At 39.2% G+C, this 17,897-nt stretch overlaps 1 protein-coding gene across 3 annotated transcripts in view; it reads left to right on the top strand.

Moving 5' to 3' along the window:
• The window catches only part of RPS6KA2 (ribosomal protein S6 kinase A2), a 283,173-nt gene that overhangs the window by 166,531 nt on the left and 98,745 nt on the right, over nt 1-17,897 (top strand). For all 3 annotated transcript variants that reach the window (XM_039569566.1, XM_019281323.3, XM_010391626.4), the window contains one exon: nt 16,927-17,043. In XM_039569566.1, coding sequence (XP_039425500.1) covers nt 16,927-17,043 — 117 coding nt within the window. The remainder of the gene's footprint in view (nt 1-16,926; nt 17,044-17,897) is intronic.

Below are 17,897 nucleotides of genomic sequence, written 5' to 3'. Positions count from 1 at the left end.
TGAGCCATCTAACAGTTCTAATGAGCCACTGTTTGATCTTTTGGAACCAGAATATCCTATGTGCGCAGGTAACCCCCCAAAACACGCTGGACGCCCTCCCACCTAGTGAGCATGTGCTGAATCTAATGGGATTGACCTCTCTTGTGCCATTTCAGGCTGTGCCTGCAAGGGTGGGGTCAAGGTTATATAGAGAGGAGCTGTATGAAAATGTCCCAGGCTGTGCAAAACTGGCCTGGGCCCTGCATTGCCAGCTCTGATGAGAGGGGTGAAGGAACTCAAGAGCTGTGTGCCCAGCATTCTCATAGAGTTCTGTAAGCAACAGCATGCTTTAAACAGCATGGTGTTTCAAGATGGGCCAGTTCATTTCCATTAACCTAAAAACAGCTTTTAGTGTAGTTTGTACTTTTGAACCTGAAGTAAGCATTAATACCTGCTGGTGCAAGCCCTGGAGATTTAGAAACATGAATTGTACAGACCATTAAATTAAAATTTAGCAATTACATCTGTGTTGCCTTATGATAGGGCGGGGGAATCAGGAAATTTGGACTCTGTTTCTGGTCCTGTCAAATTTGGTCTGTGACCATAGGCAAGCAGCTTAACCTCACAGCCTCTGAGGTTAATACTTACCCAACGTGCAGGGTTTTCTGAAGCTAGATTAATGTTTCTGTTGTTTCTTTGGCATCCTGCAATGGATGATGTTCACAGTGCATATGCTGTTGATAATAACATTAAAAAAAAAAAGAAATGTAAATTACTTTTTTATTTGTTACAGGTGAAAAATTGAGAACTCACAGCCCATATTTTAACATTTTGAAGAACGCTTCATAGGATTTTATAGAAATAATTTCAGATAATCAAGCAAGTAAATTTACAGAACAGTTTTTTGTTTGTTTTTAGACATGTGATTAATCCTAGGTTTTTGATGACCCAGATTAGGTCATCACTGCAGTTACTTTAGCAATGCAGTAATACAGAAACTTTCCAATGGAAAATTATAGCAATGGATTCCCCGAGGAAAGAAATGTACAAAGCAGCCCTTTCTATGACAGTCGAAAGGAAACCATCAATTTTTCATTGCTTCATAGATGCAGCTACAAATTGCAAAACTCATCTTCTCTCAGTGTAAGTGGTTTTGAGGCCTTTGGCATTAGTGGTCAGTGGAGTAAATCCTGTATGTGGATTGTTGAAATGTTTTTTCAATGGCAACGGAAACTCTCAAGGGAATTTAATTTCACTTTCACAGGGAGGGAAAGCAAAATTAGGGGGTGTTGCAGGACTAATGCAATGCTGGGCTGTTCCTCAGGCAGTTACCTGATGCATTTATAAACCAAGTTTTATATTCACCCTCCATAGTCAAGTGGTTCTGTTTGGCAAATCATTTTACACTGGATTACTGAAGGTTCTGAGTCTTTCATAAACCAGGTGAATCATGCAGCTTTTCATTTGGCTTTCAGTTGAATTAGTTTTGAATTCCTGGATTTGAAACAGCTCTGTATTATTGAAAGATTGTTGTATAGATTGCCATGTCTACTGGCATCCTTTGCAAGGAGGTTGCAAATCTGGATGAAAACCTAAATTTTCTTAGTCATTTTATGTCTGAACATATAGGCTTAGGTTTTTGTTATTAAGTAATCATGTGTTCAGACCTGTGTCCTTTTTGGAAAAGTTTCTTTAAATGCCTAGGCCATTTTTAATCCAGTTTTTTTTTATGGTTGTTCTTTGCATAGCATTATATTCTATAACTGATCTTTTTCACACTGAGGAGTGCTAAAATATAAATGGATATGATGCTGGAGCTTTTCTGAGTGGGTTGGTGTATCAGGAGCACTGGGAATTTCCCCTTGCAGATTTTTGTGTCAGGGATACATGGTCCAAGCAACATGCCACCTTCTGAATACCAAAAGAGTTGGCATTTATGTTATTTCAGAGAAGATCTGCATTCTGAACCAAGATAAGCTGGTAAAATCCTGGGTTTTCATTCTGCTCCCGTTTACAACAAGAGGTGAAATAACACATTATTTGGTTGTTTAGACTGGTGCAGTCAAGCATCTAGTAAAATAAAGGCCTAATTCTTCAAACATTTATGTCTTCATCAGTACAGTGAAATCACACTGTTGGAAATCCACAGTTAGGATCTAATAATTTACTATTTCTCAAATAGCTTTTAAAAACTGTGATGAATCTGCTCTTCATCTCTGACTTTTCTTCATGAAGTGATACTATTTATGTGTTTTGATGGTGCTCTAAAGTCTGTAGGAAGTTCTTTGATGGTTGAGCCAGTATTTTGTTAACAGGATGTTTCCATCCTCTTTTACTGCTTTAAACTTACCAAAAACAAATTTGGAAACTCTCCATGTTTATAAAGGAGATGACAGTGCTAGCTGATTAAAAGGGGCATAATTTGTTGCCCCACTTATCTCATGTTGTTGATTAGCTGCAAGATATCGATGCCAAATTCACTTTTTATATGAGTAAATTTGGCACATATGTATGACACCACCACTAGCAGACTCTAACTGGCATTCTGCCACTGTGGAAAAGGAGAATTGTTTTCACTCGGTGTGCATCTTGTGTTCACCATCTGTATCCTCTGTTTTTAGGGCCTGATCCTGCAAAACTATTACAAGAACAGTTAGTCATCCAACACCTACTTATGTTGCTGGTGATTACTTATACCTATTAATAAAGAGAGGGGTTTTTAAGAGCTGGGGCTTATATTTGTGAGGTGGATTCTGAATATCTGTTACAAGTCTTGTAATGATCACCATTTGTTAATAGTATTCATTGTATTTACAGCCATCTGGAGACCATTGTGGGTTCTTGGAAAAAAACACAACAAAGGAGTCTAATATCAGATAGGACAAAACAAAAAAGAGGTAGCTGAAGGGTGGTAGGATACAAGTTAGTAACACATAAAGCGGCATCTGTTCTGATGTTTCTCTGCCCTTCCCAGGGAAGGATTTTCCAGATGTCTAACCTGAATTTTTCATGCTCTGATTAGGTTTATTGCCCCTGACTGTATCCATAGTATAAGTTAGGTTTGGTACGTGTCTCCAGTCTTGCATAACTGACAAAATACTGCAGGTAGACATTGTAACAGGCTTGGTTTAGCGCTTGTGTTTCCATGCACACATTAGATGGTGGAAAACAGCTTTTGTTTAGGCCAGAAGTATTATCCCCAAGTCCCAGAGTGGCCTGGGAGGGAGTTACAAGACCAAGTCTGAGAATCCCCCTTGAACCTGTCTGCAGTGCTCACACGGGTTGCAGAGCTGTTTCGTGCCTCTGCTCAGAACTTCTGGGGCTTTTGTAATAGCCAAAGGGTTACCCTGCAGTGTTGAACAGATGTGTGGCTGTGGTGGACTGGGAGATTGTCAGCTTTGCTTCCTGTGACTTGTCACCCCCCCCAACCCTTCCGTCATCGCTTGAGGCCTCGCTGCTGGAACGTGCCCCATGTGTTTTGCCTTACATCTCTCCCAGAGCTGTCCACAACTACAAAACAACCTGGCTCCTTTCATTACTGCCACTTCTTTGGGGCGCTACACCTTGTGTGAACTGCCACCTCACTCACCTGTGGCTCACTTTCAGGTTGGGATTCAAAAGACTCCTTACAACTTCCCAAGAGCTGAGCAGCTGGAGACCTTTTTGAGGCAATACCTCTCCAGGTTCGGAGGGGCAGCAGCTCTGCTCACGTCCCCATTATGCCCTTCATGATGCTGGTGTGGATCCCAGGAATCTGCAGCTGCATCCTACCCAGGTTCCTGCCCAGCCCAACCCTACACTCCTCTTGGCACTCTCCCAGACTCAGCTTACCACCCAAATATTTGTGATAGGGTGACTGGAAGGCAGGAAGGAGGTTTTCAGGTAGGGTGGGCAGTAACTTGGTTTGCTTGCTTGTTGATGAAGAAAACACTGTAAGGGATTATGTGCCTTTCATTGGTGACTTCTGAGGGAGAGAGATTCCCAAGTAGCTAACTTGGCTGATAGGCTCTGTTTAGTGTGTAATGGACTCCTGAAGTCTTCAGATGAGCTTTTGTTAAAAAAACACCCCAAAAACAAAAACAAACTTCTGATTTTACTCCAGATAAAATCCAGCATATACATGTGGATATACATCATATATTTTTTCCTTGTTAATAATGGGAATAATGTTGTGCATTTTCTATAATACTTATTTGTGTTTGGTATACATCACGCTGGGTCAACTTGCAGAATGTGTACAAAAGACTGGTTCTATTTTCAGTACCCTTAACTGTGAGAAAAGTGGCTTAGATTCTTCTGCTCTCTGCAGTTCCAGGAATCTTAGTTATAACTGCGCCTAATCAACCCTCAGTGTCCTTAAAACATACAGTTACAGCTTGTTGGCATGAAAGTTGGTACTGAAATGAGAAGCTGATGTGAATTTTTTGCTTCTCTTTACTCTTAATCTCCAAATGAAGGCTATTTACACAGCAGTGTTAAACGTCACCCAGCTTTACTTGCTACTTCATAGAACTGGAAGTTTAGATATTGCAACTATGCAGATTGTTTCAGTAACATAGTTTAATGCAAACTCATGACATCGGTGTGTATCTTCACAAGCATAAGGAGTTCTGTGAAGACAAAAGATTTTGGTATTGACCTGCACAAAAAAGTTTCAGTTGTAAGTTCTGGATAAAATTCAAAGATAGCAGATGACAATTTACTCAGCCTTCATGGATAAAGAAACATTCTGAACCTTGAAAACAAATCAGAAAAAGCACAGTCCAAAAATAATGTTTTTTGGAAAACTGAGCTTTTAATGAAGAAAAATGGAACTCTGCTTTGGCATACCAGGACTCTGCTGTGTAGTCAGCAATAAAAAAAGATTGTTTTAAATGCAAATAAGTTTAAGAATACAAACAAAGCAAAATTTGTGGCAAATTCATAATCAGCTTTTCACTGTGTTTTACATTAAAGAGTTTTTTCCTTACAGTATTAGGTATTAAATTACAGAAACTTTACGTCCCGTGGTGTCTTGGAAACACTGTGGAATTGCTCTTGGTTTATGACAAAATGAGGAAAATGAATGAGCACTGGACTTGTGTATTTGATTAAACACTTCTTTAAAGTAACACTTTTTTTGTGGTTTCAGCTTTCCTCTTTGGCTTGTCGTCTTCTGGTTGTGTTCTCTATTTTTCCTTTGTCCATAATATTAATTTCAGCTTCCTGTCATTACTGGGTGATTGAATTACTTCACTTACCAATCAGTTGTCTTGCTATTTTTTATAAAACATCACTATAGTTACACGTGATACAGATATGGTTGGCTGGCTAGGGTTATAAAATAAGACTCACTCTAAAGGCTATAACATACTGTGGGCACAATTGCCTAGGACTCCCTGAGAAGCACAATCAATGCCTTATCTGTAAAGGAAAGATAAGCTGTTTAGCGTCCTGTGTTTCATACATGATTACTGAATTCAAGTGATTTTCAAATGTTTTATGTAGCAAAAAATTGTTGGTGATTATACTGTTGTAACAGATTCTTCTTCAGAATGCTGTCTCCCAGCTGCATTAAGGATTTCACTAACATTGCAGCCCAGTGGAGCCAGCTGGGGATTTTGATATCCATACCAGTGGGATAGCATCCACCATATGGAACATCAAAAAAAAATTATTTTATTAGCTTGATGTTGAAAAAAATGAGTACACCTGTGTAAAGTGTGGCATTGTATTTTGCCGTTCATTTCTCTCTGGGTTAGTAACGGAAGCTCTATCTGAAATGAATGTTAAAAGTCGAATAGGCAGAACTCATTTAATCTGTGTCCATTCACTTTTCTCTGAATGGGAGGTTAGTCTCTTCCAGGAGCCCCAGACAGCTCTGTGGCTGCTCTGAGCATAGGAAAAATCTCACAGTTTACTGTACAGGGTAACTCCAGCTCATTGGGGATAAACTTGAGAAAGAGGTCGTGATGTTGCACTTACGAAGATCTTTATCTGTGCTCTGGTCTTTTTGTAGGTGCAGTTCTGTAATCACTTATGAGCAAACCTGTCCTTTCAGTAAGACAATAGATATAAGTTCATCTTCTCTCTCCACCTTGTCCCTTTACAGTGTGCAGAAAACTGATTTTCAGTAAAGCCATTTGGATTATCTTTTTTTTTTTAAAAAACCAGACCAACAAAGCCTTTACCTGTTAAGATGCCATGTGAATTTGTTTTAACAGTTTTCAGCCAGAACAGAAAAATATTGAAATAGCTGCAGGTCAATGAAAACTACCTGGCAGGAACTTGGTAATCTCCATTTGACCTTTTTCTTGCTTGTGTATATGTTTAAAAAAATACTTGTAGAATGGAGGCTTAAGCAGTAAATTTGCTCTCAAACTGGTATACTCAATACTTAGAAACCTGGAAAGCTTCTGCACAGAAATGGATTTAACAGAAAGAGCTCCTTTCCACTGCCTTCCTTCATCATCATCACATACCTTTGTTTTCAAAAAGGTTTTTGTGAATAAGATGGCTGAAGATATTAACCAGGACCACTTAATGTAAATGTCCCTTTACACAGCTGGGACAGAATAAAAGAGCTGCAGGGCAGGTGAAAGCCATGGCTCACAGTCTGCAGGAACATGGTGATGAGCACTGCAGCTGGGCTCAGCTTAAGTTGTCTTGGCAGTTTCCTTACTGATGCCAGGTGATCTAATGAGTCAAATACTACAAGGATTGTGCAAATAAGTAAAATGTATTTGGAATTGAGAGACTGAAGAAAGTTTTTTTTTCTCATATCTTTCAAAGTTTCTCCCAGTGTAAAAGTTTGGCATGGTATCTGACACAGGGTTGTGGGTTTGCTTCCAGTTTCATGGCCAAGAGCCCTGGTTTCCCTGACTTATGGTGGCAGATCATGGCAGCAGCCACACAGGGTAAGAATGTCCCTGCAGAAGGATATTGCAATAGTTTGTACAAGTATACATCAGGCCAGAAAAATGAAACTATGAGAGCATCACACATTGTCTGCTGGAGACAGTAGAAAATCCATTGTGAAAAAGGTGTGTTGATCAAAAGCTGGCTTGTAAATATCCGGTATAATGCAGTGTGTGTCTTTGGAAAAGCACATATGCTCCATCTGATGTTGAAGGAGTCACTGAGGAATGAGGGAAGGAAGAATTAATATGTATCTGAACTAATTAGCATAGACTTCCTTTACAGTCAGCAGAAAGAGGCAAACTTGCTAAGTCCTGGTTTAGATTACTAGAGGCATACTGTTGTCTAAAAGAAAGAAAAGCCTAAAAGCACTCATTTTTTTGTCAGCTGTACAGAAGTTTAGACAGCTAACTCAGGCAGAGATGTGTATTTGGATGAATCCTACTCTGGAAATTATTTCAGACTTCAGTAGACTGTGGATCAGCTTTGACTGAAGTTTTACTGCTGTGAAGCTGTCATGGTAAGTTCCTCAAGATCCCGGTCAGCTGAGAACCAACTAACTTACCACTGCCCCCTTTGTTACCACATTATCCATTGTAAATCTCTGCAGAACAGATTGGTGCAGCAGTTTGACCTCTTTGCAGTCTTCCAAACAGTGTTGCAAAGGTGTTCTTTGCATCCAGGTGGATTTTTTGTGTTTTGTTTATTCTCATTCCCAAAACACACATCTTTTCAGTCAGTGTGTTTACATAATGTATGCTTCTGTTTAGTGTAGTAATTGTAAACAATTATTCCCTTCACAGAAAGGAGGATGTGTGATAATTATTTAGCAGGTTGTTCCTTGGAGAGCGAGTGTGTGAATCTTTGAGGGACTTGACCTAAACTAGAGGCTTTTGAGAGTTCAAAAAACCACAAAATGTAATGGGCCTTTTCCTGGGCCAGATTTTCAGTAGCCTGCAGAAACTCTGTTTAAACAGGTACTTGTGCATGGTAACAGTCCTTAGGCACTGAAATACAAATGTCTGCAAATAATGACCTGGGTCTTAGCCATGGTTGTAATAAAAGTATACAGCTGAAGAGATAAGTTTTACTATCCCTTGCTAAATATTTGTCCATGAAACTGGAGCCAGCATGAGATGAGGTATTGTCAGGTACTTTGTGTAACTCTTTTTAAAATTTTGTGTGTTTTTGTATAACTTAAAAAATGGAAGCTGGAGTCTACATAAATAAGCAGAGTCTGGATCCACTGCATTCATAATGTGTTTTGCTGGCCCATTTGAGTTACTGGAGAAGGCTGGATGCCCAAGGCCATTAACCAACTGTGCAGAAAAGCACCCCTGGTCCCCATCACACTCTCACCCTTTCTTTTGGAAGCAGTTCTGAGTGTGCCAGGACTGCTTACCAGCTTCCCCATCAGATCACTCTAGTACATACATGCATGCCTGTACTCTCTCCTCATCCCAGAAGGATGGTTAGGTACTTAAATTGGATTAAGCTGCTGCATAAAAGGGGCAAAAGTTGCATTTCAAATTGTATAATATTGCAGTTCTTCTCTTGGTTTACTTCTCTGTTGGCATAGGCACAAGCCAATTGCCCTTGACTTGTGTCCTTTTTGATACCTCCTTTTCTCTCTGCCCTCCACATCTTATTCCTCTGTCCATGTTGCTAAATTTGTCATATCATCTGTTAGAATTTCCCTTTTGCCATCTTCTCTCTGCCTCATTTAGCTGCATCAGCCTCTCTCCTTCAATGCCTTCACTGATGCTCTGTGTTGTGAACAGTAGCATTAAAACTAATTTCTATTTGCTTTGATTCCATAATGACCTCACATTAGTCTATTTCCCTATTAATACTCTGCCTGTAAAATGCCATTGAGATAATGAACCTCATTACAACACGTTTTTCCCTAACATCACCAGCAGGACTCCAGTTTGTGAAGTACAAGCTGGTTGAACCCTTAGTGGATGCTTGATTTAATTAATGGGAGGACGCAAAATGTGCAAGCAAGCCAGTATTCCTCTTGGAGACAAAATGATAATTACCAAACCGTACCAGTGATTTGTAAACAGCAGACGGGTATTTTTCCTAAACTGACTAATCCAGCACTTCAGTAATATGATTATCTCTTATTACAGCCTTTTGTGGACTCTGCCTCACATTTTGAGATGAAACCTGGTATTTTTCCTTTAGTATGCATATTAAAGATGATTCAGTTCTTTAAAATCACCATGCAAATGCCCCAGGGCTTTGTATTTTCTACTTTCTGTGTTGTGGTGCCATTTACACTGCTGTGGTGAGCAGTGTTTTATTTGGATCGCGAAACAGTGAGGAAATGGTTCAAAATATGTTTTGCTTAAGCACTTTATCTTCCTAGTGCAGCTGGAGTTTTTATTTCACACTCAAATGCACTAGTAAAACACCAGGCACCTTTTTTTTCTAGTCTCTTTTTTTCTAGCTATGAAGCAGCTGAGTACAGCAATAAGGGAATTGGAGTAATTTAGCAAGTATTAATATTTCTTGAATAGTATCCTTAACAGATAGACTTTTTTTCTGTCTTCCTTCTTTTTCAAGCCTAATATCAAACTATCTGATGCACTTGGTATCTTTCCAGTGCCCAGTGCCTAACCATGCTAAAGAGGAAGATGGCCTTACCTGCATTTCACAGATGGGAAGTTGGGACATGGGGATGTGGGGGGTACCTGTATTCTGGAAATGCATGGAGCATGGGTTGCCATCACATTAGGACTGTCCCATTAGGGCTTTCCTGTGAGTGCTGATGTGCTGCAGCAGGTGCCAGGCAGCTCTGGTGAGTGGTTGCAGTGATGGTGGGTGGGGGCATCCCTGAGAGGGTCTCTGGCAGGAGTCAGCCAAGCCACTCACAGAGAGTTTGTGAGTAGTTCAGAGCAGAGTGCACAGGGAGCAATACTGACCTGGGAGCCAGACTTGAGCTATGTTGTAGTTTTGTTTTTCAATGCAATTATGTATATTGGCCCCTACCATTCGGAGTTGTAAAGGCCAATGCCACACCTATAAGCTGTGCCACGTAGGATGTTGGTGAAAATGTTCCTGCTCTCATTTGTTGTAGATTAGAGCAATGTGGCTAAGTTCTTTGTCCTTTAATGGTGTGACTCATTTTGAGACTGTTTTTGGTAAAGTTCACTAATGTATTTGAGTATTTGTAGAGAGCTGCTGTAGGAGTAAGGCTGGCCAACTGTTTGTATTTTTATTTTTTTTTGTGCCCAGATGGTTCTACTCTTGTCTTTCTCTTTATAACCCCTCGATTTAATAGTTTTTTAGCCACTCTTTCTACTCACCACTCCTCATAAGCTCTTGCAGTTTGCAAAAGAAAAAACATAAAAATTAGAGTTACCCTGGCTGGTGATTTGAGTCTAGATCAGGAATTGGTGTCTCCCTGTACTTAATGCGTATCTGCACTTGGGATAGGAAGATTGTTCTCCTCATGCAACTTTGCGGTCATAGTGTTACATATATTTGTCCTAGTCAGGGACTGAATCTGTAAAGACACTACAGTCATCAGATTAAGAGCACCAGACTTCAAGACTGATTGAATATTTCAATCTGAGCTAAAGGAGAATTCAGTTGTAGGCCACCTGATATCTCATGTGTACTGGATACATTTCAGATAATTTGTCTATCCATTACTGCAGTATGCGAATTTCAAATTTTTCCTGTGTTAAATCTCATGGTATTCCCAAAGGATAGCAAAAAGCAGCTTTCTCTACGTTTCAGGTTGGGGAGGATGTAGAAAAAATGCCTAATTTATCAAGCTGTAAAGTCCTGATAAGTGGATTTCCAACACCTTAGAGTATTTTTTTAATTGTCTAGATGTTTCAAGTGTATAAATTCTTTTGAAAAATATTCCCTTTCAATAGAAGTTTCATGCCATTTATCAGCAAACATCTCTCTTGTAATGTCATTAAAAATCTGGCCACAATACTTTTCTATTTAAGTGTTTTTCAAAATCATACAGCAAACGTGAATTCATCTCATGAATGCAACTACAGAAGCCCTCAGCTCAGCAGGTTATCTTAGGCTTTCTTCATAGTCATCAGACAGAAATGTGCACTTTTTAGGATGTGATTTCTTTTAAGGATCTGATCTCTTTTAGTCATGAAGTCCCTGCTTCTCTCTATTGACTTCAAAGTAAACCTAGTTCAAAACGTTTTCTCCCGTGCTATAAATGCTTGCATTTATTTAGGTGAATTCAGCCTTAAGTGATTCATCAAAGACATACAGGATGCCTTGTGGCACAAAAGAGTTTACCCAAATCTCCCAGATACTCAAACCTCTACCTCATGGACTTCACCAATCTATCCAGCAGATTGTATTCACTGCCTTTGCTCTCTGTGATTCATCTCTTCCCATTTAGTTCGTTGGACTTCAGCTGAACCCAAACTGTACACGCATGTATTAGGGAGAAGAAAATGAAAATGTAGGATAAAAAACTGGAGCTGGAGAGAGGTGTTAAAGAGAGCTTGTTACCCTCTCTAAAAAAAGGTCTGCTGAATTTAACAGCTGATTTCTACAGAACTTGCTCTTAAGGTTTTTGTTTCCCAGTAAGTTTTGACATACTTGTTGGAATTCCATGTGCAAGATAACACATTCTATTCACATTTGTGAAAGAAATCCCAATCTCTCTTAAAATTATACTGTACTGTTTAACTCTATATGACCTTTCAAGAAGGTAGGTAAGCTTATGCTAGAAAGCCAAATACAGACCTGGCACAATGTCCAGCGAATTCACTGTGAGTTCCACATGCTTCTTAAGGGCTCAGTATGTTCAATTCATTGTTGTTAAAGCAAATGTTTATTTGACAGCAGAGAACAAAGCAACCAGGCCCATTTATGGTATTATTGCTCAGTTTACATCTTTCCAGATGACAGCAGAGGCCAGAACTTGGATTGTAACCCATTTAAAATGGAAGATTTCTTTCTCAACTTTTACCCCAGCTGCTGGAGACTGGCTAGGGAAGAGGCTAATGAAAATGCTCCTATACTTTCTTTTTAATGTAGATACTTGTCCTCAAAGAACTAAATGCGGGCCAGCAATTCACTTCCTGCCCTAGGCAGCATTTGAATAGCCTGTTATGTCTATGACACAAATTACTCTCCTATGGGTTGAGCCAGATTAGAAACTGTGAAACAGAGGTAGAAACCTGGCCTCATCTTTATCAGACACATCCTGTCCTAACTATTCCCATATCACAGTTCTAAACATGCTTCCTTAATGAATCATATTATTTTGAAATGTTGTGTTGCCTGTGATACTTGGTAGTTAAATAATTGTGATTTGGGTTTATGTTAGGTGGTAACCTGCCAAATGGGAAGATCGGTAACAAAATAAAGTCTGTATCCTGAGCATATGCTGTAGACAAATAATGATTATCTCAAACAACAGTAAAATACTTTCTGAGTTATCGTCATTTCTTATTTCCTCCTGCCACATTTTCATTGACTTCTTCATTGACCTCAGACCCTAAAGCATGCAAGCCTAAAGGCTGTAAAACTTGCACATCAAAAGTGCACATATTTTTATTGGAAAATGAAGTTTACCCTACACAGCAATACCTGTATGTCAGTCTTGATCCTCTGCAATGGAGATGACCATGCAAGGAATAAAACTAGGAATCCTTTCTTACTGATTTTTCAAAACAATAATCATGTTACACTAGCACCATGGCTTTGTCCCATGTGACATGGTAGCATAAATTTTTCCATTCGTAAAAGTGACTGACTCTTGAATAATCTCCCCCCTCCTGATACTTCAGGAAGTCTTGATGAGGAAAACTTTTTGTGTGTGGGTGAAATATATCTGGCAGTTAAGGTGGTCTCTTTGCTTGATGACCTTAGCTCAGCTTGTTCAGAAACTAGTTGGGGAGCGGACAGACAAGACTCCAAAAGGGGCTAAACTTGTCCATTTGCTAGGAGGTATTCTTTCCATAATGTTTGCTGAGAGGTTGTGGAACAGGAAAGATAGTAAATTGAAGAGTGGCTCTCCAGGAAGGGCTGCCCTTTTGTATGACTTTGTACTCCACTGCCAAATCCATACCCCTACACTTGATCCTACTCTGACATGTGACAGTGGGTCAGGAAGTATTATTGCAGTTAGAAGAGTTTTCTGTGGCTGCTCTCCAGCAGCCGCTGAGCTTTAATGCCTCTCTATCTCCAAGGCTACATGAAGCAATCCTGGAATTGAGCTGAGATCAATGCTACAGGGAGCTGTTGCCTTCCAGAAGCACCAAAACAGATGTGTCTGTGCTATCCACAGTCACAGGGCAAGAACAGAGGCTCTCTTCTCCCATGTCCCAGAGGAGAAGAGATCAAAATGGTCTTTGAATTCTAATAATGAGTTATTTTATGTCCAAACCTTCTGCCAGCTTTGGGGGAAGCCTTTAAGTGAGTAATTCAGTAGAGAATCAGACCCGGAATAGGTCTTTCTTGTATTGAGATAGAGAAGCACTCTCCATTCCTCTTTTGTCCTTCCGGTTTTATTGCTCTCCCTCCTCTAGTCTATCCTGCTTGACCATGTGCTTTCTTCAAGCCACCAAGAACATCCATCTCACTTTTGTCACAAGATGATGGGTTTTGTGCAAACATAAATATTTAGAGAAGTTTACAAAAGATTAAGCTTCGTCCAGTCAAGCATTCCTGATGCAGTGTTGGGACAAGTTAGCAGGGAGCAAGAGCCTGGGCTGGTGTGCACAGCTGTTGCAAGATCAAACTGTGGAACATTCACTTTTGATTGCACTGACTTCACTGATCAAAACCATTTTTGAAGTTGGTCGGGTTTTTTTCCAGAGTGAAATCCTTTCCATCAAAACAGCTTCTTCAGTGTGCAGGCTTTGTCTGTATCGTGGTTCTCTTGACTCACATTTATTGTTGTTGTGCAAATTCCTGATGAAAATATGGTGCACTTCCGGGAACAGGGAAAAATAAATCCATATTAGAGAAGTTTCTAGGATGCAACACAGAGCAAAAATAGTTGGGAGACCTGCCCACAATACTTACGCTTTAACAGTTTGGGTTTCACTCTGATCATCAATACCTGAGAAAAATTATGCCAGATTCCATATTAGCATAATACAGAGAGACTTCAAATGAGAAAATCCCATGTAAGTAAGAATGTAAATAAAGAATATAACACTGTTGGTTGGTGTTGGGTTTTTTTCTTAGTAAGGTAAAACAAACAAACAGAAGTTATCCCATAACTTATGCAGCCAGTAAGTAATAAGAGTATAGAAATACATTCAAGGCAAATGGGTGCATGTGAGCAAACACTCTAAGCATGTATTTCCTTTAAGGAGCTGTGTCTGTCTTCAGTCTCAAGCACTGCCAGTTTGGCTTTCTGATCCAGTGGGAAGTGAATTTGTCATACCATCTAAAATACTATCTACCTCTTGGACAGCTCACAAGTGACACCACTGTGGTGGTGATGGATGAAAAAACAGCTGTCTCGCATGCTTTTCTTCAGTGCTGCTTTGCTGCTCCTTTCTAGAGAGGTGACCACAGGAAATCCACAGGAAATCCTACCTTCCTAGAAAAATATCCTGCTTCCTCCTAAGGATGCATGGATCAGCCAGCTCAACTGGACTGTGGGCAGATTGAAAGAGAATAATCTTTTGTAGGAAGTGGCTCAAGCTTCAGTGTTTGAGACACTGAAAACCACAGTGGACAAAAACCCATCTGGTTGGTCTGATCAAGTGTTGGTGATATTTTGGGCAGGACTGTTAGACTAGATGACCCCCTGAAGCCTCTTCTAACCAATGTTATTATATTTTGATAACCAAAAATCTAACATGTTTTTTCTGTCTTTAAAATCCATGCTTCTCTGATAAACATTGCTAGGCCTTGTATTTGGTTTCATTTTTTGTAAATACTCTTCTTTTTTTTCCTGAGCTTTTAATTAAAGATGCATATAATTAAAGTACTGTTTTTATTGCATGTTATAAATTATTTATGCTATTCTATGGGAGTGCTAGAAATTTTTAAGCACTCTTCCAGCAAGCTGAATTTTCATCATTTTAATACTTTTAATATATTCCTGTAACTGAACACATTTTATGAACCTAAAGAGGTTATATTAAATTTAGTAATACAATGAGAAATAACACTTAGGGTTGTAGGTCTGTTACTTTGATGAGTAATATGAATGGGCAAATTGAAACTCACTCATCATTTGAATTGCAAATGTAGCTGAAAGTGACTTCATAGTTCAGGCTGGAGTACAAAAAAATGGAAAAAAATGATATCTTTAATATCAGAAAGTTATGCTATCTCACACAGCAATTAAAGCCAGAAGGGTGAAAAGAGAGATCTTTGCTGTTCTGTACTTAGAAATCCTTTGAATCTCTCTGTGAAAACTGTTCATTGGTTTCAAGCATTTCCTTTCAGTCAAACCTTAAACTACGGGAATTAGGATCAGAAAAATGAGTTGCTCTGAGATGATGATTCTTTTCCATGATTGTGGTAGCACAAATGAACTAGAGGAAACTTTCCAAACCAAGAAGAGGATATAGTCCCTGTTCCAAAGCATGTGAGTGTAAAGAGGCAGGGTAGGGAAGAGGAGGGATGAAACTACAATACAGTAAGAAATCTGGGTAATGCAAGCTGTGTATCTGACAAATTACAGCTGGTAAAAACTGACAGCAGTTTTTCTGGAGGAGAAAAAAATCAAATTTATTCTTATTTATCACAGAATGTGTTTTGGCCAAATGTTTGGATTAGTTTTTTTTTTAATGCCTTTTCATTTTTAGGAAATTATTTATATTTTCTCAACATTAATTACTAAGTGTGGGAAATAAATGTTATATTTCTGGATCTTATAAGGATTTTTTGGGGGAAGAAAGGAAAATTGCAGGAAAATTGCACGTAAAAAATGTTTGTGAGATTCCAGTTATTTCTTCTGGGTGCAGAAACATTCAGACATATCCCTAAATGAGTAATTCCCTTCGAACTGGGAAATGAAACAAAAGATTTGTACTCAAAATTCATATTTTTGTTGTAGAGAAGTTAGAACAAGTAATTTGAAAAAAAACCCAAAACCAAACAAACCAAAAAGCTCAAATGTAGGTGTACAAAACACGACAGAAATAAAAGGGTGTGTAAATGTTATCTTTCCTTATCATTGTGTCCTTGAGAAGTAGGTCCTTTCTTCCAGGTTTCTTTGCAGCTCAATGGCTTTCTGGGTTGCTGCAAACTCCACGTAATCCCTCTGGGTCTCACTTGACCCAGTTGCTCTCTTTTTAGAGGAACTGCCAAAGTAACATGAAAGAAACAACTGAAACTAATGCCATATGTCACAGCTTGCATGATGAAGGTCCTAGTTCAACTGGTGTCTTTGAGGAATGGGCATCTATTGACAGAGGAGGTATTTTAACAAAAGAACCGGGACAAATCCAAAGCATATAAAGCTAATTCTTGCAAGCAATGAAGTTTGTGTCAGTCTTCTCCCACCACCCCCTCATTTTACATCTAACTATTAATTTGTTTTCTATTTAAAATCCTTACCAGCAGTAGCTTTCCAATTTTTGAGGTAACTAGGAAGAGGCTCTTTTAGCAATGTCTTTTCTTTATTGCCTACTCATTAGAAGAATTGCTGCTTAAGACTAAGGAAGCTTTTTAAGATTGACTTAAATGATGATTTGGGGGGAAATTGAGAAAGTATGTGAAGACAAGTGTGATGGAGCCTCTGCAATGCAGATTTGAGTACATGCTACTCTGCTAGCAAGGTCTCTGATGGGCACCCCTAGCTCTGCAGTGTTTTTTTTACTTCAGCTTGTATAATCTGTCTTTATCTAGTCATATTTTGAGGCTCAATAAACAGAACCACCAGGTCTGGATATCCTGACAGTTACCCTCCCCAGCTGGTAACAGACACATAGAATATTTAGACAAGCATTTGTTTCTGTTTTCAAAATTTGCTACATGATTGTAGCATCACAAAAGACAAGATTTTAATAAAAAATATGTTTCCTTAGGATAACAGCTCTGATTTGGGGATTTTGTTTTTTTTGTTTTTTTCCTCTGCAGGAAGAAGGTATCGTGAAGGAAATAGACATCAGTCATCATGTCAAGGAAGGTTTTGAAAAAGCAGATCCTTCTCAGTTTGAACTGTTGAAAGTATTAGGACAAGGTTCATATGGAAAGGTAATTTTTATTGTCACCTAATCACCCAGAACAATACTGAAAATATTGTGTCCTTTCTCTGAGTTCATTTCAACTGCTGACATTGTGCATATATAAATTATATTGTAATGGCAGATAAGGAAAGTCCTTCTCTCTTCATTTAAGTAACACTTCTGTCTTTTAGCTGGATTCCTGCATATGAACCAGTTTAGGAAATAGTGCCTATGGCTCTGGACCTGGACTAATGAGTACAAGTGATTGTTAATAAGCATCACTGTTTACAAAACTAGACCCTCCTCCCTCTTTCTGACCTATCCACCAGGGAGATGAGTGTGCCACTGGTGCTTAGTTGGAGGACGTGAACGTTCAAAGACTTAAAGAAGTTAGCTGCGCAATTCCCACTTAGGGCAACCTCCAGCACATTTCCAAGTCCCAGAGTGCTGTTTAGCTCACACTCAGAGGCCTTGAGAGGGTCCTGGAGATAAACCCCAGTGCAGAATACAGTAATCATTGTTGCAAGAGCATGGGGGAAAAAACCCTGCCTGTATGACCATATGCTAATTGGTGGAGAAATAACATTCTCCACCTATCTTAGGACACAGGATTTTCTTAATTCCAAAGACAGTTCTTCAGCAGGGCATGTTGATTGGAAACAAAAACAGGAAGGAAAGATGGAGAGAAAGAAGGAAGAGTCAATTCAGCCTTTAAGTCTTTCCATGGTTTAAATAAGCCATTGAAACCTTTGGAACAGTGAACCTAGTGGAAACTAGGCATGGAAGTCCTTATAACTATATTATTCAGTGGAGTTTTAAAAACAATATTTTCCAGTCAGAACCTTTAGTTTTATTCCTAAAGGAAACTATACTTATCAACTA

Source organism: Corvus cornix, chromosome 3 (genome assembly GCF_000738735.6).
Source record: "Corvus cornix cornix isolate S_Up_H32 chromosome 3, ASM73873v5, whole genome shotgun sequence".
Classification (NCBI taxonomy): domain Eukaryota; kingdom Metazoa; phylum Chordata; class Aves; order Passeriformes; family Corvidae; genus Corvus; species Corvus cornix.
Note: the sequence above shows the minus strand (reverse complement) of the source record. Positions and strands in the feature narration are given on the sequence as shown.